The sequence below is a fragment of the Charadrius vociferus genome, unplaced genomic scaffold, assembly GCF_000708025.1.
Source record: "Charadrius vociferus isolate BGI_N301 unplaced genomic scaffold, ASM70802v2 scaffold104, whole genome shotgun sequence".
Lineage (NCBI taxonomy): Eukaryota > Metazoa > Chordata > Aves > Charadriiformes > Charadriidae > Charadrius > Charadrius vociferus.
The window spans coordinates 1260953-1285983 of record NW_009648255.1 but is presented as its reverse complement, the minus strand read 5'-3'; the positions used below and the strand labels follow the sequence as shown (position 1 = coordinate 1285983).

At 42.1% G+C, this 25031-nt stretch overlaps 1 protein-coding gene across 1 annotated transcript in view; it reads right to left on the bottom strand.

The window, feature by feature from the left end:
- ARHGEF26 (Rho guanine nucleotide exchange factor (GEF) 26) overlaps positions 1-25031 on the bottom strand; it is a 200452-nt gene that overhangs the window by 29615 nt on the left and 145806 nt on the right. The window contains exons 2-6 of the mRNA XM_009884477.1: positions 24590-25029; positions 23053-23092; positions 20935-21080; positions 15217-15273; positions 10684-10844 (exon numbers count right to left, since the gene is read on the bottom strand). Coding sequence (XP_009882779.1) covers positions 10684-10844; positions 15217-15273; positions 20935-21080; positions 23053-23092; positions 24590-25029 — 844 coding nt within the window. The remainder of the gene's footprint in view (positions 1-10683; positions 10845-15216; positions 15274-20934; positions 21081-23052; positions 23093-24589; positions 25030-25031) is intronic.

The following is a 25031-nucleotide window of genomic DNA, read 5'->3' as shown; positions in this document are numbered from 1 at the left end:
GAACCATAGGAAAACATAAATTAAGCATTGCTCAGTCTTGAGGGAAGCGCAGCAGCCAGGGAACTCTCCACCACAGCCTAGAAATAGCAGATTGCCCTGGACACTGCCCAGAGAACATCTGGAATTTGTCATTTTATTTCAAATGCCAAACTCCCCCGTCAGGCTCCTGCCCCCTCTGCTCAGAGCCCCGCGGGTACCGTGGGGGCACCACACACCTCCCGGCAGCCCCGCGCCAGAGGGACACCGCACACGCTCCCGGGTTAGTCTTTCCCACAAGGGCACCTCTGCCAAGTTGGCAACCGCCTCATGTCCCCAACCCGCGGAGCGCAGGTCCAAAGTGCAAGTGTACTCACCACCACGTCAGGCTGTTTTACAGCAGGCAGGGCGGCAGTGCCTGCCACGGGAAGGGCCAAGGGGCAGGAGGACAGAGCGCGGCGAGAGGTGACACAGCGCAGCTTCAAGTGCCGCTGGTCTTCTCTGTGCCATCGTGGGCACTTTGGTCTCTGTCCTACACCCTGCAGAAGTTATCGGGGCAGCCAACCATCACACACGCTTAAAGGTAGGGAGAATGCTGCACATAGAGCGTCTTTTCCTATAAAATGTACAAATAAACATCCGTCTACGTGATCTTCATATTGATACAGCCACACCCACAGGAGACGTTACAGCATGACACGGGGGATGGCAAATACCACACTTTGGACAACTGTGAGGCTGGTCTGTGCCTGCCAGAGTAACGTGGAGCAATGCAACGTAACTGTAGTGAAAGTGTTCATCTTGTGAATTTGAGGTCCAATAAGAGATTGTGTAGCTTTAAAGTCTCATTTAACAAAGCACACTGGCCCAATGATACGTGAGAGGAGCCAAGGGAACATACATTTCTCCTCCCACTAGAACAGCCTCACTAAACAGATATTTCTCCATTACTAACAACTTGGTGCCTTTTCAAAGCTACACATTCTTTTTATGCAAGAAGGGCACTGGCAGTTCTCTGAAACCAGACTGACCTCTCGAAGCCATCGCGCAGTCTCAGCTAAGAAAGGCACTGCTCGCTCCTCAGCGGCCTCTGTGCAAGGAAAGCAGAGGCGCAAGTTCAAATAACTGGTGAACTTTACTACCAAAAAATTTTGCAGATAAATACAGTTTTCTTCTTTTGTGCTTCCTACAGCAACACTAAATCTGAAAAATCAGTGAAAGATTCATAAGCTGCTACAAGGATAAACCCTGTGAGACCCAACAGCAAAGCAGGATTGCTTGTGAGGATCTGTGTGCGCATCAAGTTTCAGACGACTGTGGCAGTGATGCTCTGCAGGAACGGGTGCATAAACACCTACTGGATAAATAGTTTTCAGGTTACAGCTGGAAGGCTTTAAAATTTTTAAGTACTTTTGTTCTACTGTCCTTAAACACAAATACCCACATAAATAACTCTGAGTGCAGAGGCTGGGCCACAGAAGTCAGCCACAAATGTTGCTATGGGATTTTTTTTTTTTTTTAAACAGAGAATGTTTACATAATATAGGGATGGGTTTCAGTCCAAATAAATATTACGGCAGATGGCAGCTTCATGCCACGGTTCGGGCGACGCCAGCTTCCCCAGCTCTTCTCCAACTCACTCATTCCCTCCCCTACCATGCTCTGTCAGACACGTCACTGCGAGTGCTTTTGGGCTGACGCTTGGTGGGATCTGGGAACTGCTCTGATGGGCAAGTGAGGGAGATGACAGAGAGAAAACTTATCGGGTTTGTTTTATAGGTTGTTTTTCAGCCACCTCAATCCCCTGGTCCGGCTGGCAGCTGCCTGAACTGAGGGAGCAGTGGGAAGGGAGAGAACCTCCAGGCACCACCAGCACCAAACCCAGACCTTTTCCATCAGCGTGCAAAAAACGCAAGACACAACCAACCAACCTCTACTACGCTGGTCCTACAGCAGCCCTCTGTTGCAGAGGGGGCTGTTATGACTCTTTTGGTTAAACTCACAATTTTAAGGCCATTCATCTAGACCATGCTTTAAATCCTTGTTCCAAACAATATTTCATCTCAAAATGAGGTATTTTGATTTGATGCCAAAACTACCTGTTGCTGCATAACTCAAACCATGTTAAGTCACTGGTAAGGGAAGATCTGCGTTTTGGGTGGTGGTTTTTTTCCTCTTAAGAAAAGAAGCTATACTGTTAACATTAAAACCAATCATTATAAGACAATTATGTACAGAAGTATCAGTTCTTGCATTGAGAACCTCAAAGGAAGAAAAAAAGAAAAAAGGTATCTCCAAAAGTACTGGAAACATTGGACGCAGAGTCCTAGCCCAAGGACAGCAGAAGGACTTTGAAAAGTAACGTAATTACAAGAGAAAAAGTTCCAAGGGGCCTGACAGTGAGTCTCCCCTCATAAGAATCTGGGACACTGAGTTACATACCATCTGTGCTGCGTTTCCACTGGGAAGATAAATTGACAGTACAGAGCTTCAAAGTCATAAAGTTTTCACAACGGGACACAAAGACAATTAGTTTGTGAAAATAATTTTGGCAGCAAAACTACTGCTGCCAATAAGAATACTGAGAGAACAGTGCACAGGTGAAGTTTTGGATACAAGCGTAGATAGGCAAGAAAAGGTTACTGGAACTCTCTATAGGGAGAGGTAAAACAAAGTAAGATTTTAATGGCCACTATTCAAGAACATCGTTTTTGTAAATTTAAAATAGAATCTGAACTACCTTTCATCTGACAAACACTGTTAATATCATCAAGCTTCAACAACCACAATTAAAACCCAATAGAAACGCACACCTACAGTCACGCAGTTGAGATGATGCAGCAACCGTAACCGACGTCCCGCAGCCGTGGCTGCTTTGCCATTCCTTTCACTGAACCTCTTCCTGAGTAATATACACATCACCACTCACGATTCCCTGTCATTTACTGTCAGTCCAGTTCAAGCGAGATAAGGAAGCAGAATCACGTTTTGTGGGGATGAAAAATGAAGAACCAGCGACAGCATTACATGGGAGAAACTGCAAAGGCCCCAAGAGAAAACCAGTGAGTAACGCAGCAAACAGCCGAGTGGTTCAAGGGGCCGCCCGGGCGCTGTTGTCTCAGGAGAACTCAACCTGACCACAGAGGTTCACATCAGCCCCGCCACAGAGGAGGGCTGAGCCGGACCGTTCAATTCTTTCCTCCCCTGGCATGCACATGCTTGAGAAAATTGCAATTACATTATTTCAGGAAGTTAGAGGAAAAAAAAATGAGTTGAAAAACACTGATTTACTCTAAACCTCCCCGCCCCCTCCCCCAAAATTCTTCAGAGTAAAATGCATCAAAAGGATGGGTTCCCTCTATCCTTCGGTCAGTACTGCAGTCCGTAACGAGAGGACCTTCACCCGTTACTCTCGATCGTGGCAAAGGGTGCTTATTTAGGTTTTGATTACATGGTAAGAAGAGCTGATAAATACAGGGTACGTCTACACTGCCAAATAATAAACCCTGAAACCCAAACAAGACACTTAATGTACTCCTTCACCACATAATCTTTCGGAAACAACCCCCTGAAGGGTCTACTCTGAGCAAAGCACGAGATGGCAGCGTCAGGGACCTGGAAGACATTGGCAAATCCGTTGCCTTGACTTTTTTAAGCAAAATCCAGCTATGTGGTGTCTATTTCAATTAGCAAAATAAGTAAACACAATAATTAACGTGATCTGAAGGTCTCTGTAAAAGATCGCACCGGTTAATACTGTTTTAAAGGGATTAAACTGTGTCTATGCAAAGCTTGACAAGCTTTTCAAGATCTGCTGGGTGAAACACCATAGAGGCTGCATGCTAGAGGGAAACAAAGCCATGGGTACGTGCTCAGCACTTGAACGACACTGCAAACGACCCCTGGAACACAGAAGATTTTTCTGAACAAATACGCATTTTATGCAGCTAATATTTAAATTTCATATATCCAGCACTGAAAAAAAGAACCATAAAGACAGTTTAAGTTTTATGTTTATGGTGCTGTTTCTTGAAGACACTGTACAATCTGCTAGAGTGACAAAGTAAGGCAAGTTTATTCCGGTTTATAGTCCCATCTGGTTTTAATAACTGACTTCAGGCTCAGGCTAAATTCATTGGTAACAGATACACAACTGCAAATGCCCTCCACCGACATTTTTTGTGCCATACGCAGCATTATTGAAGATTCTCAGACGGCCTCTCCAAAAGTGATCTTTTACAACAGCTCTAAGCAGGCGTGAAGGCAAAGATAAGGTCGCCTGAGCAGAGCCTGTGAAATCGAACAGGCGCTGCATTTCATTTCGCAGAGCATCGCACAAGTCAGAGACAAGCAAATCGTGGACAGGTTCAGTTTCCTTTATGATTAGCTGGCGTTCCTTCAGAGGGGCATCCGTAACCGAGAACGCACGGGACAGCGGGAACGGGACTGTACACAGGACAGAAGGGAACATACTGAAAAACACTTCTCTTTACTACTCTAAATTAGTATTATATTATAACACTGAATGTTCTCAGAAACTGTTTTGAGTTAAACCCATCCCCATTGGCAACCCGCTCACAGCTCACTATCGACAGTACATATCTTGGCCTGAGAAACTTTTCCATAGGCACCGGCCAAAAAAGCGGGTCCCTGCTCTGGCCACCACCGTGACTGCGGGAGACACGTCAGAGCTCTGGGAGAGGAGCGCTCAGGGATCAAAGTCGGGGTTAGCAGGGAGGGCAGCGCAGCAGCAGCGGGGAGAACAGGCTGACGCAGTCGCGCAGACAGTGTCATCGCCCTCCAGTCCCATGGCAGTCACTGCTCCCTTTGTGTCCTTCCACACCAAGCACCAGCTGACAACAGCTTACTCTATTTACATAGCATGAAAACACACCATGAAGGTGATGGATAGAAATCTGCAAGTTTGGGGCATTCTTTTAAATAGCTTTAAGTGAATAATTTGAAGCTAAAGCCTTCTTTTCTGAAAAAACAGGTATTTTCTTCAAGAACACTTTTTGTACACGTAATTGCTGGGTGTTAACTAAATTAAGTATTAGACAATGCGTATAAATGTATAAAAAATCCTAAGCTTGTTTAAAAAAAGAAATTCTTTCTCTTAAATTTTTGTTCACCCAAGAAAGCTGAGGGGAGTATGATTCTGTTCAGATTTGCTGTTTCTCAATATTGCAGTCATATATCTAATCACGTCTCCCATAAGGAAGCTAAATTACAAAGAACAATCACTAGCTCAGGAATGCAAATACCAACTCCATATTATTTTAAAGTTATTAACCAACACCACTAGTCATTTGCAAAGAAACAGTGTGGGTCAAGGCAGAGAGTTTTTTCAGCTGCCACAAGAACTCTGTAAACAAATAATTCCTCGATATTAAAGCCACAGAGTTCAGCACGAGCGCTGGTGTCAGAACAAAGCATGAAGGAAGCAGTGCAAGGAAACGCGAGGATAAACGCACTGTCCCAAGTCATCAGTACGATGCAAATCCATAAATGTGTTCTGTGGGCACCTAAAATTTAAAGGAAAAAAAGGGTATTTTGGACTCACTGCGCTACAATAGGTGCTCCGGAATCCCTGGAATCTCCTGACAATCAGAAAAGGCCGCAGCGGCAGCAAAAGCAGATCACGCAGCAAGGCCGGCAGAAAGGCAAAACCCACAACTGGTAGACGTGGCGGTGCTCTGCGGCACGCGGAAACCCACGCACCACGCGGAAACCCACGCACCACGGACGGTCACTGCGGATCACAGCACCTGCTGCGGGCCAGCACAAGGCACCAGCTTCGGCACAGAGCCCCGGTGTCCCCTGCCCCGCTTCCAGCTCATTTTGGGAGGGTTTCTCTCCCTCCTGTTCCCGTTTCTCTGTCCACCGTACCCAACATATTCCCCCAGCCCCACTGATAAGCAAGCCACTTATCTGCTTCGAAACTTCCAGTATGAACAACTTTCTTTGAAAGAGCGCAGAAATACTCCCCTCCATCAGCCCTCAGTGTCGCTAACCCCACCAGGGAAACCAGGCACAGCTGGATGCCCTCAAGACACTACTCAGCTCTCTTCAAAAACTGCTACTGGCAAGAACTGTGACAAAATACAGAACGCAGACTAAGACCATCAGCCTAGGACAAACAGGGAAAAGGGATGTTAACGGCTTCTATCACTGTCTTACCTGGAAATCAAATCAGGAATCTGTAACTTTGGAATAATTCCCTTTCATTATAGTTCACCTGAATCACGCGGGGTCTACTGACACTATTGAAATTTTTACTTTTTTTTTTTTATTATATGAGGGTTTTGGGGTGGGGTTGTTTTGTTTTGTTTTTCAGTCTTCTAAAGGAACTGAGCAACAGAACTCTGCATTCTCTGAAAGCATTGTCTTTAATGCCCAGTTAACTGATTCAATACACACTGCCTGAATGAACACAGGGACTGCATCTTCCTATGGAAAAGATGAAGCTGCATCATTTAAAGGATGTTGGAAAGAGGTGAAACCTCATTAACCTAATTTACAAAAAAGTGCTATGAGAAAACTTACCTGATTCCTAATATATATTCACACACACAAAATTAAACTAAGACACTCAGACAAGATGTTAACTCGCCTCACAAACCCACACGGGTTTCTCTACCAAAAATCAAGACACAGTTTAGAAACAGTCAGAACCTGTCAAAATAGTTTTTGTTCGTCTTTTTCTGCTAATGGTGACCTTCTGATATTCCATGAGCGTTTTGCCTTTTGCCGGCCTAATGACAGCGAGAGGAACAAAATGCTGAAGCTTTCCTTTCTCCTATAAATTTGGTGGTTTGACCTGTCAGACCAATTGTTCCTCAAGACCTTTCACTAATTTCCTGTGACTCCTCTTTCCCGAGACAGGCTCTTGGGAAACTGACCTCTTTTGCACCACATATTGAGAGTGGAGAGAGGTCTTCTGACGAGCGCGATTGATTGCGCAGTATTCTCAGACTACAAAGGTTTTATTTCTGAAGAAGCCAGCCTATGGCACCCCATCCGCTTCCATCTCGGTGTAGCGGCTCTCGCTGACCCGCGTTGCAATTTGGGTGATTTTGTGTTCTATCAGTTACGAACTCCCATATCACACACACAGGCAAATACATAATAAAAGACTTGAGCTTTCTGAAGGCATCTTACAAGACATTTTCATAAACAAACACATTGTATGCTGCACAAATTATTCAGATCAACTCTTCTTTGTTAGAGACATTCCAATGAGCTCCCAAAAGCAGAGACGGTCTCTGCTGTCTGTATTCTGCTTCTAACAAAGGCAGCTTTGTTCCACCAGAAATGGCCTTGTCACGCATTAGAAGCCTATCTTGGTGTTTCTGGAGAGTTTCCATTGAACATGTTTTAAGTCAAAGTCCCTAGATGTCAGTTTTAAGCAATTTTGACTGAAGTTAGTGGTTTTTACCAGTTCATGTTCTTCAGCTCACCCAACTTTTGTCTGAGCAACTAAAACCACTGATAACTACACTCACTCAGATTTGCTATTTTTAAGTAAAGGAAATGCTGCTTCAAATACAGCATAATGGGATAGATGCTCAATTTCCTTACAGTTTTATAACAAAATGATGGATTTTGCTACCTTGAAAGACCTTGAAAACGGGAAGCGATAGTTTGGAGATACCGAGAAAGAGGCTTCTGTTTTAAAATCACTTTCATTATTTACACAAATGAGGTTGTAGAAAGCCAGCACAAAGTTTTGTTATAGTTTAACAGTATTGCATAACTCAGGAAACAAAATACGTTTTGATTTAAGTTTAAAAAGGAGTTACAAATTGTGTTTTTACTTCAAGTTATAAAAAACGCAAGTTTTAAAGCATTAGACTTTCCAGACAAGAAAGAATAAGATTATAATTTTAGGCTAGTGTGGTATTTTTCCATTCTTTCTTTTTTTCCCCCCTCCCACTTCTTTTGAAGACTATTAATCAAAAGGGTGGTAAGAATTCCCCTAAAAATATTGCTTTCCCAACTCCCATTTCTGCTTCAAATATTTTAAGTGAGAAATTTAAAAGTGGATTTAATGATTTGGAAGACTTATTCAACACAGGGAAAACCACCAAACACACTCCTATTCACGTAGCTGTGCTGGTACGGTCAGCGGTGTCTTACAGAAACAATCCAAAGGAGAGGCAAAGTCTACAGGTTAATTAAACCTTTGATTTCCATAAAGCTATCTAAAAAAGATGGCAACTACCCCCCAATACACGATGGCTCTGTGACATCAACATTTGTCTAGCAAGAAATGTTCTCATGATACTTTAATTTTACAATTCACATTTCACATAAGGAAAAGCCTTTAAAAAGTACTGTTCCTTGAAAATAAGGACTTTGAAAACCTGCACTCCCTGACAACACTGCTGTTGTGCAACTCTCATTCCTGTGGTGGCTGTGGGTTCAGAAAATACCCACCTGCTGGCAAAGGACCTCAACTATAAGAGGGAACAGGGGATGGAGAAATGAGGGCATACCGAGTAAGTCCAAATGCACACCTATTATATAGCTCCTAAATTAGGCTTGCACTTGACACAGTATGTTAGTCTCTCACACGTATGCTCCACAACACAGAATCTTATTACTGCATAAAATTCAGAAGACATAAAATCAAACTGCTGCACGACAGCTGTAAAATTCCACAGACTTCGGGAGGCTTCAGAGAAATGGGAGCCGAAAAAGGACATTACCCTGACCGGGAACACGAAACTTGAGAAGTTCCACAAAGGTAAATACAGGTTTAATGCTAAAGAATTCAGAATATCGCAATTTCTACAAGAAAGAAACAAAAGGGAAAAGAAAGAAAAGGGGGAGGCTGAAAAGGTGGGAAGGCCTGACTCCAGAAATACTCCCAGTCTGACAGAGTCCTCATCCAACCATCACCCCGTTTCTGAAAGGAGTCGAGTATTTTTATGTTCCACGGGTAAAGAAAGATACATTTAAAGTAGCACAGTGCTACTGTTAAGATCAATCAGTATCTTAACGAGGCCGTGTGCGTCCTTTAGCCATTGTGCTTGGTTTCAAACTGGAAATAAGGTATGAGAATGAAGCATAGACAGTTTTATTTTTCACTTATGTAGACCACAGAAATTCACCTGCTGATACTGCTATTAACCAGGCGAGGATAATGAGCAAATTATAACAAAGCAAATCCTCATTAAATAACATTTTGAAATAAAGTATTCATAACCCTGAAGTACACTGTGAGTGCACATACATCTCCGTGTCCCGTATTAAATAATGCTGGCAGTCATTATCAGCAATCATAAAACAGACTTTCCAGCGTTTGTACCGTTTAAGATTTGCCAACGTTTTCTTTTCCTTAGGGACTATCGGTAGTGTATCTGTTTTCCTTCTTATTGACTTTGTACTGAAGAAATTTAAAAAAAAAAAAAAAAAAGCAGAGCACAGCAGATCATCTTTTTAAAAGAAATGCAAGTGTGTGGTGCCAGGCGCTGCGGCGCGCACAGCACTGTTCATAACCAGTGAAATGCCTGTGCTGTTTACATAAAGATACCGGAGTCACACAGTATGCGGCACATCGCGTACTGGGTAGAAAGTAAACAGTGATCCAACCGATTAAGGAAAACACCGGCAAGAGTCAGTTCTTAAGGGCAAGTATGAAACTCTTGCTCAGTTTTTAACAGTTTAATAAGGGCAGACAGCTTAATTTGACAGACTGTAAAGACTAGGTATCACTGCTTAATGTATCCACATTTTCCTTAGGAACTGTTTACATCTGAAGGATGCTAATTTCTGCTCAAATAGACCGTTCTTTCCTTCCCTACTAATTTCCAGGGAAACTAACACCATGCCTATCCCATTACGTGTGAGCTCAAACACAGTGGCAAGGTGAGTCTGTCAAACTCACGTGCAAGTTCACTGTGATTTGTATTACCCACCTTCAAACTAGCATGACAGTTGTGGAAGAAACTGTTACCACCCTAAAATGGTTACCCGAGATTCCAGTAAGAAACTTGCTTTTATGTTCAAACAATTACTAAAATAGTAACCGACATCTCCAGTTCAGCCTATCCGTAAGCTCTCCTTACTAAAGGAGTACAGCCAGAAAAGTCAACAGCTGTTCAACGTTAAGAATAGACTATTCTGGGAAGAAAAGCTAAGATTTCTACAAATAAAAGCAAGACGCCTCAGAGAACAGGAGTATAGGTAAGGCATAGCCTGAGTCTGCAAACACTACCACGTATCACAGCCAGTACTAACCAAAGCTCTGCTGTTCGAGGAGCTGCCTGTGAGGTACGAAGGAAAATACAATACAAATAAACAGGGGCTTGTTCACATCCCCAAACCAGAATCTATGATTCGCAAAATCAAACCTTAGCTGTTTGCATTATATTAAATGATTCTTCAGCACTGCAGAGCACATATATTTTGGTGATCTCAAAACTCAGAGAATCAAGTTCCTTTCTAATTTATTTACAGCCTATAAAGAGTTAAGACTCTGCATATTAACAACTGCAACATTTGACTTCCCACTCTTAAATTGTGAGGCCTAAATTTTTGCTGAAGTTGCCACCTTGCAGCTCTTCCTTCAGTTTGTGGTAACTGTAAAGATACTATTTTGTATACTACATTTCGTTATTTGCTTGAAACATATTTTGACTACTAGTAATCACCCTCAGGTATAATTTAAAAAGAATAAAGAAGTTGTATTTCTACACTTACTTTTTGCTTGCTTCGTAAACATCTGTGATGTTGGAGAAAAGGTGATGGCTCTCTGTTTTGGTCATTGTGAGGCTCAGTTCCCTGGAATTTTTAAACATCCGGATCAGAATCTCCAAGCTCAGCAAATAAGAATGCTCAGAAGATATCACTTCAAATATCGCCTGCAAAGTGGAGTGAGGAAAGAACAGACTTAATATTGACTAGGCTGCTTTTTTTAATTCTTTTTTAAAAGGAAACGTGGAGGAGGGGTGCAAAGAAAAGTTACTGGATGTAAGCTAGATATTATAACGTAAATATTCACTTCCATGATAGTTGCATCATTTACTTAGAAATAAGTGATTTAATGCTAGGAAAAAAAAAAAAAGATACTTTTAAAAAAGTCTATACTAAGACTTTTCAATGCAACTGCAGAGTTTGAAGACAAAAAACTTTAACATCATGATCACTCCCCATTCATACTCCTGAGAGGTCTGTTTGCTTTTGTTTGTTTGTTTTTAATTAAAACAAACACATCTGTTTCTGTGGTCCAAAGCTTCGTATCAATCACGCTACTGTTGCCCAGCCAGTATTTGCTTGTGCTCTTCTGAAAGGGAAGCTGGTGAGCTATTTACCTGAAAGCGTTCCTGGGTAACAGAGCTCTGCTTACCCAAGCATCTGCAGAAAAGCAAAACCCTCTGCAAAATTCAGGTTTTAGCCCTCTATCAGCAGTGACACCTTGGTTACGTTTAAACCATCGGGGCGGGGGCAGGCCCAGGAGAGGCTGAGCTGTGTGCCCGGGGGAGACGCCTGGAGGCAGAGCAGAGCGGAGGGGGTGGCAGTGGCAGCCGCAGCCGCCATCCCCTTCAGTGATTAGCGACCAGCCAGGCAGACCTCCAGGACATTCCCTCCCCTCCCACAAACAACAACTTCTCCTTTATCACCTTACCACTCAAAAGAGTAGCCACTCTAACTTCCATCAGCTGGCTGACACGCAAAGCAAAGTTTTAAGGGACTCAGCCTTTGGAATCCACGTACTTGTTCCATTGGAAATTGCCATCTCTGATGTAGAAACTTATTCAGCTTTTAGACATCTTTTCTCTCTCAGCTTTATTTGCTGTTAATCTGCTGGAGTTCTTGTATGTATATACAAGGGAAAAAATTAAGTAATTTTCGTGAACCCTTTTGTCACAAGCTCCAAGTCACATTTGTCATCAGCGCTACCTTCCAGGCATTACCAACACGGAACAGTGCCATCAGCAGAGGTAACAGGACTTTGTTCTCAATATAACTAATGTTGATAGTTGCGTGAATAATTTCATTAGTTATTTGCAACAGACTTCTCTAAGCATTCTCAAACTGAAGGAGAAATACATACTTTAAATGCAACCGTGCAGATCTGATCATTTAGAAAGGCTCTTGCGCATGGCTCTGCAAACGCGGAGAGAGGCAGAGGGAGGCGCCTGCAGCTGACAGTCTACAGGAGTTCCCTCCGATGGTCTGATGTATGTGCTCTGCAGAGACCCTGCTCTTCCCTGACCAGGTATAAAGGCCAGGGAGACTACGGGCAGGTCGAAGGCACTCTTCCTGAATACTCCCAACCGCCAGCTGAGACCACCCATACTGGGAAAAAAACACACAACATTCTGCTGGGGGTATATGCTCACACGATTACTTAAAGAGTTCCAGTCCAGTGAATTCTGCTGGTGTTACTAAGGTATGCTTTTGATCAAATACAATTTCTCTTGGGTATCCTGAGACTCAATGTTCCCAGCCTGTGCCTTCAAAATTATTGTTGCCTTTCTAAAAAGTCTTCTTCAAAGAACCGAGATTTTAATAGTGAAATAATAAGTTTTGGATTTCTTTGAACAAAACAAAAAAAACCCCAAACCTGCTTTAGCTGAAGCCTTAAAGGTTTATGCACTACAAGGAAGATTTATCAACTCCACAGAAAACCGACAGGGCCCTTACACACCCAAGGAAAGAAGTCTAATGTACATATCGGTAGTCTCTCCATCTTATTACCTACCTAAAAAGCTGAAGGGCTCTGGTGAGAACTACAGCAGCAGCCAGGTAACAGCTACAACATCCTACATATTATTCACAAGAGCAAATGCTGCTGTGCAAGAAGATATGAAAAGGTGATGCTTAAGATAACGTTAAATTGCCTGCCAGCTCTGCCAGCCTCAGGAATCTATAGACCTTACATATACAGCAGCCAAACTCTGGCAGCGAATCTACCCACTGGGTGGCTAACAATGTGCAGAAAGTTACCCAAAATGGGCATTTTGGCCTTTGCCCAGCAATTACATTCCCAATCTTCAGTCTCATTGTACTTCTCCCAGCTGTGCTCACCAAAAAAGGATTTACCTAAGGACTGCTGTAGAGTTCCACACCTAATTGTTTTCTACCCAGACATTTTTCAACCCAGGAAAATATACAAGCTGTCTTATTATTGTTTTGGAGGGGTTTTGTTTGTGCTTTTACTGAGGACCCTCATGAACTTCTTTCAGTTTGGTAATAGAAAGTCAGTAGCATGGTCAGAAATAAATGGGGCAAAGAAAAGTACTTTGCTTCTAATGTGTAAGGAAGGGAGAGAATATCATCTTACCATGACCCAAACACATTTTGGAGAGTAAAAAAATAAATAAGGACTAAGAAAAAACCTTGACTTTGACATACAGTAACTACACCACATTCAGAGGCTTGGTAGCATTTCCCAGGCGCTTGCTAACCGTGTTTCTGAATGACATCTGAAATCATATTGTGGTTCATTTGCATAACACCAAGGTAAGCAGATGTTTGAATCCTGATGGACAATAAACACTCTTAAGAGGTCAGATGCATACTGCAATTTGTACACACATAGGCAGTTAAGAGTTTCCAGCTTGCAAGACAAAGAAGATCTATTGAAAAGTATTTTAGTTCAAATCAGTCTGTGTATATGACACATTTTCTTTAGACAAAAGATGCAGAGATCCATCTCATTAATGTGTTCTGAAAGATGGATGCATGTGAATGCATGACACTGACATTTAATCAAGGTATAAAGCAAACAAATATATTTTTCTGCAGTGACAATATTAGATTATTTTTGCTATCGTAATATAAGTTCTAAAAAGCATTTAAGGAATAGATAATTGACAAAAGGCAATTTGAAATAATTACAGCAAAAGCATGACTTGGTAGTACAGCTATATCTTAAGAATATTCATCTAGGCTTCCTCTGAAAGAATAGCCCTCTAATATTCAAATAAGAAATCCCTCAGGCTTGAAAAGATTTTTGGTAACATTAAAGACTTTACATTTAAAAGGCATCTAAAGAACTTGTTCTCTTTGAAGGGATGTAAATATGACTCCAGGAAACATAGACTAAAGGTTCCTAAAGGATATAGGACTGAAATAAATGCCTTGTGACTCAAAGCTTCCCAGCAGGAGGAGACAGAAAAGCCGAACACGTGGCCTGAACTGCTGCACAGCCTCTTCCCCAAAAAAGCAAAAGAAGACAGCCAAAGAAATGTGGCACTATAAAAAACAACCACAACAAACTACTGTCTAAATCTCAGGTATGCAATACAAGATGCTTCTGTATTTCATGTGTGAACACAACAGCTGCAGGTCACACAGCTAAATTAACATTTGAGGTTTGCTATACGCATCTGTGAACTCTGCAGAAAACCCCAGTCAGGTCTCCCTTGGCTACATTCACTGAGGTATGTCCTGAAGTGAAATGAAGATAATTGGAACAAATTACCATGGCAGGTAATGCTACAGTGTTTTTTTCCTATCGAAGGACATACCTCAAGAACTGCAGGTATAAAGTTGGCTAGGTCAGGCTATTCTTTTCAACACCTCTCATTCATTCTGATATAGCCCTGTAAGTAAGGAAGGAGGGCAAGGCGGATAAAGTGGACAAAAGGAACAAAGAGGAAGAGGGAAGCGGATAAAGAGGACAAAAGGAGCAAAAGGGAAAGAGAGAAAAAAGATAACTACATCAGTAATTGCTGCTGTGGCCTGTACTGTTGACAGCATGGATGCACCTATTCCGTTCCAGTGTGAAAGGAAAAGGTTACTTACACCAGATACACAGTGCTCGCACCTTCAGAATTGTTCACAGGCTTGGTTACAACTGAGGGCCAGTGTAAAAAGCTGTTCTTTGTTCCTCACTGCCTTTAAAAATTTACGTGCCACCTCCTACCCTCTGTGAACACAAGGTTAATTTCACACCTTCCCCGGCACAGCATGCAGCAGTGACTGTCTGCTGGTGCTGAGCAGCCACCAACCAGGCTACATCCGCTGGCGGGAGCGCACCCAGGACCCCCTCCTCCCGCAAGGCCCGCAGGATGCTGGAGGAGACCCGTGGTGGGGACATATGCACATCACCAATAGACAGGTTTGGGGTTTTTATCCTTCCTGGGGAGAGAAGCCCACTTCACTCTTGGACGGGAGGCAGTGTGATGAACTTGTCTCCTTACCAACAAATAGAGTGCGCTAAATCAGGCGTGCTGCGCATCCCTAAACAATCAACAAAAACGCATGTGTTACTTCAAAGAGTACCTCCTGTCTTTTTCTTTCTTCCTGGCTGATCGCATCTGATAATCCATTCTTCTTTACCTAAGGGGAAAAAAAAAATAAGTAACATCTTTTGTAAAAAAATACAATTTAAAAAAAAACCCAAACCACAGAATTAGCAAAACAATGGACTAGGAATTCAGCTAAAGAATCTGTCCACTTCAGAAAGACAGTAATGAACCAGCAGAAATTAAAAAAAAGTCAATAATGTCTGACATTTGGCTTATCAAAGAACTAAATAATTTCATTAAACACTATCCCAGGACACACACACACAGAACTACTGCAGCAAAAGCACGCACAGTTGAATCATGGTCACCCTGCACAACCTCCCTGGATTTTACACACACACACACACCAAGAATGAAAACTGCTTTCTCCTTTCAAGTTAGATTTCTTGACTGACACACATACATCCTAAGGTTCATTTTCTGAGTTGGCCTGAAAAATCTTAGTGTCTTCCTTAGCTAAACACACCTAAAGGCCTAGAGAAACTACCCAGACAGGTAGTTTGTTGGCCAAAAAATTCTTCTTGGAGGAGCTCCAGCTTTACCCTAACAGACATGGCAAAATCCTGAGTAAGTGCCCCTGTATTTCTGTCCTCAGCCCATGATGATGTCTCTCCCCACTCTGCACCCTACAGCCCAATCAGCCAAGACAAGTTGGCCCCAGCCCTCCACATCCAACCACCATGAACTCCAGCCATAGCCGCATTTTCCACAGCCTGCAGCCGCATGCTTAACCACCAAACTGCACACTAGAGACCCCTGAAGTTTATTCTTTCCTGATGCCAATCGCATGCATTATGTCATTTAACGGAAAGTGAAGCACCAAGGACGGACTGACTTCATACATCTCCTAGAGGAGTGTTAAACACAGGACCTCAAATCAGGAGGGTCACCTGCGTATGGCATGCTGGACCAGGGAAGGGGACAGAGGCCACCGCACAGCACTACACGTGAAAGATACTGGACATGAGACCTAACAGATGCACTTCCATTCTCCCGTTTCTCTTTTGGTCTTCTCCAACAGCTCCTAAAGTAGTATCATCAACGGCTTTCTCTTCTTACTCCACTTGTTCCCTGGAATTTCAAAGGATATATTATTCCCCATTTTATTCCTGCACACCGCGCAGCACAAGGCTGGACAGCAGGCTCAAGAGTAAAGGTGGCACAACATTAAGAAGTGCTGCACTTTGGTTTGCATGCACACCAAAGCGTAAGCACACATGTATACACTTATAAAAATAACGTAATTATTCCGGTGTTCAAGCAATTGTTCTTTTGAACACAACTTACAGATTCCTGCGTCACCACAAGCACACAGTTCTGAATACATGCAAGAACTAGTCAGATGCCTTTCTCTTAAACTATTTAAGTACCTTTCCATCAACAACCTGAAACCTTTAAAGCACTCACTAGGAAGTACAATGTCATTTTTCTTCTGGATGCAGCGGAGGACTTCTCTAAAAATACGCCGACACAGGAAATACCTGTGAACGCATCCAGGAGATTTCCAGCGAGGTCAACGGGGCAACTGCTGCACTCACATTCAAAAAACTGTCGTTATGTTTCACAATCATTATAGTCATATATGGGTGTGTACATACTAACCCCACTTATGAATTCCTCATGGAAGCAAATGGCTCGACCTTATATTCTTAATCGGTGGCAACACTTCCAAAGAGCATAGAGATGATTTTTGACATGTTCTGTGAAAGAAAATTCAACTCCTATTTTTTGAGATGCACAAAATGTTTTAGCTGAAATATTGTAAAAATCCCACTTGTGATAGCATGTAAACAAACACTTCGTATAAGCTAAGTAAGAACACAACCAGAAAGAATGGAAGAGGCCCAACACTACAGCTACTGATGTTGCCTCATTGTCACACTGCACTGCTTTTCCCCAGCAACCCAGTTATGACTGAATCAACCATGGAGACCAGGAGGGAAAGATGAAAGAATGACAGGTTAACTCTGTGGTTGCGTACAAGAGGTTACTCCAAAATAAGGAAGTGCTGCAGGTGGGTTGGAACTCACCAGAAATATTATATTTCTCTAAGAAATAAGTGGCTGCACCATAAACCAAATTGAACATAAGCCCTTTGACACTGGGAGAGAAATGAGAGCTAAGGCAGAGGTTAGCCCTGAAGATCCTTGACAGTAAAACCAGGCAAGTTTTTGTCTGATACCACAGAGAAGAGGCAGCCATGGCACGGCGACACTGCGAGTGGCTCAGTAAAGCAACCTGGGGCAGCTTTTTAAATGAGTGAGAAAAATCACAACTGCATTGTCCCAAACCAGAGAAAGAGATGATCAGGAAAATGAAACACAAAATGACCAAAGCTTGGAAAGAGCTTCAAGTTAGAGAGGCAGCAGTTGAGAGAATATGCAAAATCTTGATGCAGCACTATGGAAATACATTGAACCTACTGGGCATGAAATGGAGGACTTGATGCTAAAACACCCATTTAATATTAAATAATTAAATAATTATGAGGGCTACCCATGCTACAGGACATCTGCTTCCAGTGCTAGATCTGAAGAGTATCTTACAAGCACCACAGCAGCACTGACAGGAGTAATGAAAAACGAACATGCACCATATTCTCCAGGCTGGACGGTAAGGACATTTAAGTTCAAAGTCCACCAGTCAGATGCAGTGATCAAACTCTGCAACAGATTGCCCAGAGAGATGGTGAGGTCTCCACCTGTGGAGATATTAAAAACCTGACTGGACACAGTCCCGGACAGCCTGCTCCAACTGACCCTCCTCACACAGATGATCTCAAGATGTCCCTTCCAACCTAACCGACGCTGTGATTCCTAGCATGCACAGTAATACACGCTGTCATTACCCATACCAACCGAATGCTGCACTTGTTGGAAAGTAAATACATTTAATATAGAGCACAAGTTAGCATCAGTGCCTATGATCTGCTGGAAATTCTTCAAAAATATTGAAAGATACTTTTGGAATATATTTGGGAAATACTGGTTGTTCTCCCTAAATTAAACTCTTAAATCAACAGGTGAAGGTTGGAAGGGACAGAGATAGTAGATAAGCCGTCTCTTTACCTAGTCATCTGCTTAGCTACTGATCGCTGTCTAATCTGTAACAGGAATCTGAAGAGGGTTCAAGAAAGGAATTTGAAAGGAACTGGATTTAAATAACACTCTATTTCAGAGTCTTTAAATGTTCTTCAAAAAGCTCCATCTTAGTTTCACACATGCGTGTACACTGTAGGAAGACAGAGAAGCCCCTTTATTATTATTATTATCATCAAGGATTTGACAACTCCATACATGAAGGTTTCAGTACCCTCCTCAAATAGAAAGTCTGGTCAGTACTGCATCAGCTGCCAAGCCTGTACGGCCAAAGAAACATCCTGCAGGAGTGGATTCATTCTGCTGTCCTTCCCCTCAATTTCCGAGCACAGCCACCGCTAACAAGTGCCATGAACATACTATTCTCCTTCTTTCCTAACATATGTTGAAACCCAATACTTTGACGTTTTCCAGCTGACTTCCTGTTACAATCCCACACTCACTTTTTAATACACTTTGACAGCATGTAATTTTTCCAGAGAGTTATAAACACAGACACTGTGAGACTCGGATTCCCATATTTTGCTTTCATGGTGCACTACCTTTTCCCACATACTCCCCACTTCCAACCTTGTAAATCAAGTAAAGACACTGAGCAAGTTTGCCGTGCTAGAAATCATAAAGAACAAGATGGTTTATACAACTGGAAGCATGACAGAGGAATGGTTCTCTTACCAAAATGATCTTTATACTATTTTGGTCTCATGACAAATTAGTGCTTTTGAAATAATTATTACTACTGAATAGCATTCCTTCCAAAACACCTCAGCTGTTGAACATCTGACTGTTAGTTTGGCTAGAAGGTAGGAAAAAAAAAGTCAATTTGACTTCATTATAAACAAACTTCTTTGCAACATTAAGCAAATTAACTACATTTAAAGTACTTGATTTGTTGAAAGTTAAAGCAAATCTTTTCAAAGCCACATTGTCTTGCCTTCTTTATAATTATTGAATCAAACAGGGATTCATATTTCAATGCGTTAAACCGCAAAAGGTCATCAACATCTGTAAGACGGCTCTTCTAAACAGACAATCTAAATAGCCTTAGGAGATCTTGCTGAGGCTTAAGAACCAATTTATATAGGATATGCACCAGCTGTCAAATATTCTAGGCGATCACGTCATGTAATAATACTACTTTCCTGTGTCACATATAGAGAATGAGGTTCTACAACATTCTACGAGTTACATGAACAAAATCCAAAAAAACCCCAAGCCCTTCATTTCAGTGATATCCCTCCAGAAGCCACAGAAACGATCAAAGGATAAAATTAACCTCACAAACACAGAATTTTGAGTTTATTTAGGCTCAAAAATATGCATACTAGGAAAGCCTGAGGAAATATCAACTAGTATCATTAATTTGCTATCTTATTAGCAGGGCTGCTAGCAAGTAAAACAGCTGAATTCTACTTTGCTTAATGATACTGTTAAGAAAAAAGCTACTGCACATGCTTTACAGACTGTGCTAAGGACAGCAGGATACAACTATCTGAATACTTGGCTTTTTTAAAACGGCTCCCATTAAATATATGCAATCAAATCAACTTAGAGTTGGCTTGCAGTAATTTAGAATCATTCAGCAGAAACTTGTCTGTAACTAACTGAAGCTTTTCATTAGTATAATTCACCCTTTTAGTAAATTCACACACACTTTTTTTTTTCTTAATCAGGATTTCCATGTTGTTCTTATGAAACAAAAAACAAAGTTTAGCAAAAATAAAAAGAGAACAGGAGTAAATCTTATTTCAGGTTTGGTCCACACCACTCCAATTTACTGAAAGGAACTACAAAGCACAGATTTCACTCTGAGTTTACACACTGTCAGGATTTAAACCTGTCTTTTCAGGCTTTCCGACAGCACCTCGTTCAGAACAGCCGAAGACAGTAACACGCGTTGGTGTAGACCGTAACTCTCCTAAGGACCTGCACCAGGACGGCTCCCAGCACCCTGCGCAGGCAAGGCCTAAGCAGCCGTGTCCAGTGACTGCAGGAAGCACAAAGTCAGGGCACCAACAAAAGAAGCATGCTTGATTTATTTTTTTTTGTCCAGCATAGTTTAAAAAGAAAAAAATTAATAGACATGTATCTTAAAGCATAAAATTATTAATATATTAATTCCTTTGCATTTTAAAGTTGTATTTAGTTTCATCACAAACAACACTGATTTTTTTTTTTCCTCAGTAATTTCAAATCACATACTCTAACCAGTCTTTTGTGTGGCCACGTGAGCCTACAAACACCCACGCTAGAAAAAGGGAGGTGTGGGGTAACCAGGGAAACTGATTCTGGCAGGACCATCAGTCTATACTTACTAAAACTGACTGAGAAAACGTGACTTAGGCTTTCTGTAGGCTGTTGGGAGTTACCTTACATAAAACCTAAACAAAAGCTGAATTTGGACCTCTGAGTTTGGATTAGTAACATCTGCATAGTTGCAAACTTGTCGATAAAAAAATTTAGAGACACCTTATATTTTGGAAGGGAGAGGAAGATGACAAACTTCAGCCAAAAACTCCAATAGCAAGTAAGACTTGCTTCAATTTTTTCTTAAATACTGTCTTTGTCTGGCTATACAACGATCAAATACTCACAATGGACAGCTGACTCCACGTTGATCTCAGGGGCTTATAGCAAAAAACAACCTTTTCATCCGATTTCTGCTCTTGGGGCTCAGGCTCTTCGTCAGAATCTATGTCCAAAGCTTTTTCTTTATAGTTCTGATATAACACAGCATTTTCTATAAAACAATAGTATGTCATTAATTGCTAGAAAGTTAGCTTAGTTGCTTTCATAAAAATTATAAGTAACATTTAAACAATGAAAGAAACCAAAATGTCAATGAGCCGTTCACAAACTCCAGGAGACACAGATAGGATCTTATTTAGGGTGGACAATGGTGCAGTACAGTAACAATGGATCACTGTACCACTACCAAAAAGATCCACACTGACTGAATTAAAGAACAGATGTGTCCTTTGTGAAGAAAAAACAGAAAACAATTTTTTCTTCCTTGGTTTGCTGTACAATGTTTCATAATTAGCCAGCAATTTGAAAATGGAACAAGCGTGTCAGTAGAGCAGAGTCACTAATCTGGAGGTCTAGCTATTTTAATCTGCAAAACCATTACACTACACATGCCAACTTTTATTCTGTCAGCTTTAAATAAAGTCTTCGCACTTTGCTAAGAGAAGGAAATGATCCAAATTTCAGAAATTTGAGGTCAGAAATATTCCAAATAGAAACTTCAAAGCTTGCTTGAATAAGCACGAGGCCTATGAACCTTAAAGCAAAATACACTCATATATTTCAGTACTGCCAGTATTAATTCAGTAATATCAATGGCAAAGAACCACAGGTGTGGAGCACACCCTTTCCATTTCCCCACCTCCTTGACCACACACCCGTTTCAAAAGCAGACAGAACAGGACTGAGAAATTCAAGACCAGAATAACCTACAGACGGATTAAGCTGTTAAGAAAGCAAGCTCTAAAAGGTACTTCAGAGATAGGCCAGGCTTTGGACAACATCCAACTTTCCCATGCAAGAGGAAGGGGAAAGAAGTGCAAGGTCTGGCTGCTCCCCGCACAGCTGCAACTCCCGAGGTCTTACGCCGGGCTGGGGGATCTGTTCCACCTGCTCGGCCCGTACAGCCCTGCCTGAGTATTATACACCGTCCGGCCTTTTGTATGTGTTCTTTGGAATGTGTCTGTACAGTTTATACCCTTTTAAGACAGGAAATTGTGTACAGTAACTGAATTCTGAGAGGCATCACAGAAAAAGTTATTAGTTGGGATCAGTCCAAGATAAAAGACAGCCAATGGAAGAGAATCTAGAAAACATCATTAGGTGATAGAGTGAGAAAAGTTGAAAATAAGATAGGGGGTAATGCAAACAGAACAAAGTTGAAAGTCTTGAGAAGAGAAACAAGAGGAAAAGGAAGGTAACACCGCAGCTGAGATGACCTTAAGGAGGCATTAAGCAGAGAAAAGCCAAGAGAGTAGCAATTATTATAATGAAACTTCCATGGACTCATACCAGGAAAGAATTTTTTTCTGGTTGAAATACTGGGAAAAGCAGCAAACTTGGCAAAGCCCAGAACTAACGAGTAACATAAAAGAGCAGATACGTGGACGGTGTTTTTCTGACACTTAAACTTGAAGCCTAGGTAGCAGAAAAAGAAAAGGATTACGAAGTCAAGGAATTCCCCTCCCCACCCTTGCCTCCTGAGGAAGAGGACAGCTGCATGAACCATAACCTCAGAAAGTAACAACTCAGGTGCACGCCATAAGCGATGACCCCACACCCCTCAGCTGATGCACAAAAGCCTTGTCTGGCACCTGGGAAGAGTCCCAGGGAACAGGCAGGAAGGCAGTCCCAGCTGGAGGAACAGCCTCATCTATGGACCTCTACAGAACTTGTAGGGCTCAGATAGACAAATTGATCAGTTCATCTTTTAGGAGCAGCAAGAGCTCAAGATGAAAAGAAGCCCTTCAAAAAAAAACCCATTTTTAACCTGCCACACTATATTCTTTAAAATATTCCCTAAAGTATGCCTGGTGCCAAAATTATAGTGCCATGTTTTACTCCGTGTACTGAAAAACAAGGTACTCCGGTTTTGACTACATATGAAAGAAGTGTGCAAAATGATCCTGAAGTTCATTTCTCTCATAACTGAGCGTATTGCCAAGTCTGTACAGAAAAGGGCTTACCTTCCCCATCAAACGTCCCTTGTCCTTTCAGCATTTTCTTCTGATAATTTCAACAGGAAAGAGACATAGACACATTAAAAGGAGAATGCAAAATAACCAACAGTAACAAGAACTTCTATTTTATTTGATACTTAGGCTCCAAGTTAACAGGCCCTAATCTACAAACTTGTGATGTTGGACCAGTATTCACAAAAACAACTGCTTCATCGCAGAAAGTGAAAAGCTACTCTAGTTTTCCTTCTCTCACACATTGTTTATACTGTTTTTCCCAAACGCTTCATTTTTCCTATGTTTCAAAAGCACAGTACACTGGCGTTACAGGAGTTCAGTGAACCTGTAACTCATTGCACTGTCACTGGGCTCTCCTAGGAGGATGCGACTGAGCGGCCGCCTCTTCCCCTGCACTCTGCAAAGAACCACCCCATTAAGTATTTTGTAAACTAACGCTTTGAGACCAAAACAAATCTTTGAAATAAAACAGCTGTTTTGGTGCAACAACTCACATGGCCTAAGAAGTCTGTTTAAAAAAAATGAGAGTTTTCTGTGTACAGACAGGACAATGTCATGTCCTCTTTTTTAAACATAACTTACTGTTGAAGTCTACTACCAAAACCAAACCAAAACAAACCACCTCCCTACTCGGCAGTAGTTCACAATTTGATCTATTACTATTTCACCACCTGTAGCATTTTCACAAAACCTTCCATAACCATACTTTTTAATTTGGCTGAAAATTGTCATAAAGCTGGTAATTATTTTAACAGCTATAGCATTAACCCTTAGTCTGGAGCACCTTATTACACAATTGCAGACACTCTGCAGAAATCTACCAATGCATTTTTTAAAAAGTAACAAATTATGTTCAAAAATAAGGAAATATGAGATTACTATATGATACACTTAAGTAAAAGAATATTTTCAGTAACTCTATAATTCAATTTTTAATACATTAACATTCAATATAAATCTACTACTCCTAAGGGATTACAATCAAGAATTAAAAACAGGCACTCTGCTTTTACTTGCAGGCATTACAATTAAGGTACAAAAAGATACCTGAAGCGGCCTCTACCAATTTAAAAATCACACTCTGATTTTAAAAATACTTCAGGAGTGATGTCTCAGATAGGGAGTAGTAAGGGAGGAAGTTTATTTTTCTGTCAGTCTGTTTACTCTAGCAGACAGACTTTATTAAAGCCAGTGTCTCTTTTTTTCCTGTTTACTGCTTTCTGGGAAACGGGTTTTAAAACATCAATCTGGTTGTGAAAGACAACCTCGATGTGCGGGGGAACCCAGCAGCAAACGCCGAGCGTGAGGCTGCCGTCCACACATTTCTGAGCTGCCCAGATTTCCACAGAATCGTGTTCCTGAAGACTCCGCCACTTCACTTTGAAAGCAACACTTATAAGTGATCCGTGAGACTCATCAGTAACTACGGAAAGTTTTCTGGCAGCAAAAAGCAAACTGAATAAAGCCCAGCACAGAGTCTGCGGTCTACACTGTTCACACCAGCGCGTCACCGCGCAGCACAGCTTACCTTCATCCTCCCCAGGCTCGAGAACTTCTCTTTATCTTCAACAACCGCTTTAAGTACGGGCTGGGACATTCTGTTTTTTTTCTTAAAATTCGCAGAGCCGTCGAAGTCCACGCCGCTCACCACGGCCCTGCGGTAGGACGTCGACCTCAGGCCTCGCCTCAGCGTGCCCGGGCTGTCCAGCTCGCCCTCGGCCTCCTCCTCGCCGTCGGCCACCAAGGGCAGGCTGGGGCTCTCCACCATGCTGCGGACCTTCAGCACCCTCCTGCTCTCCGCGCTCTGGCCGTTGGCTTTGCCGCTCACCTTGACTTCGGAAGCCAAGCTCTTGGGGATGATCTGCTGCGTGCCCACCTTCAGGGCGGCGGGGCTGTTGGTGCTCAGGACCACGGGCTGCTCCGCGGCGGACGGCGGCCCCGGCGGAGCTGCGCCCGGCCCCGGGGACGCT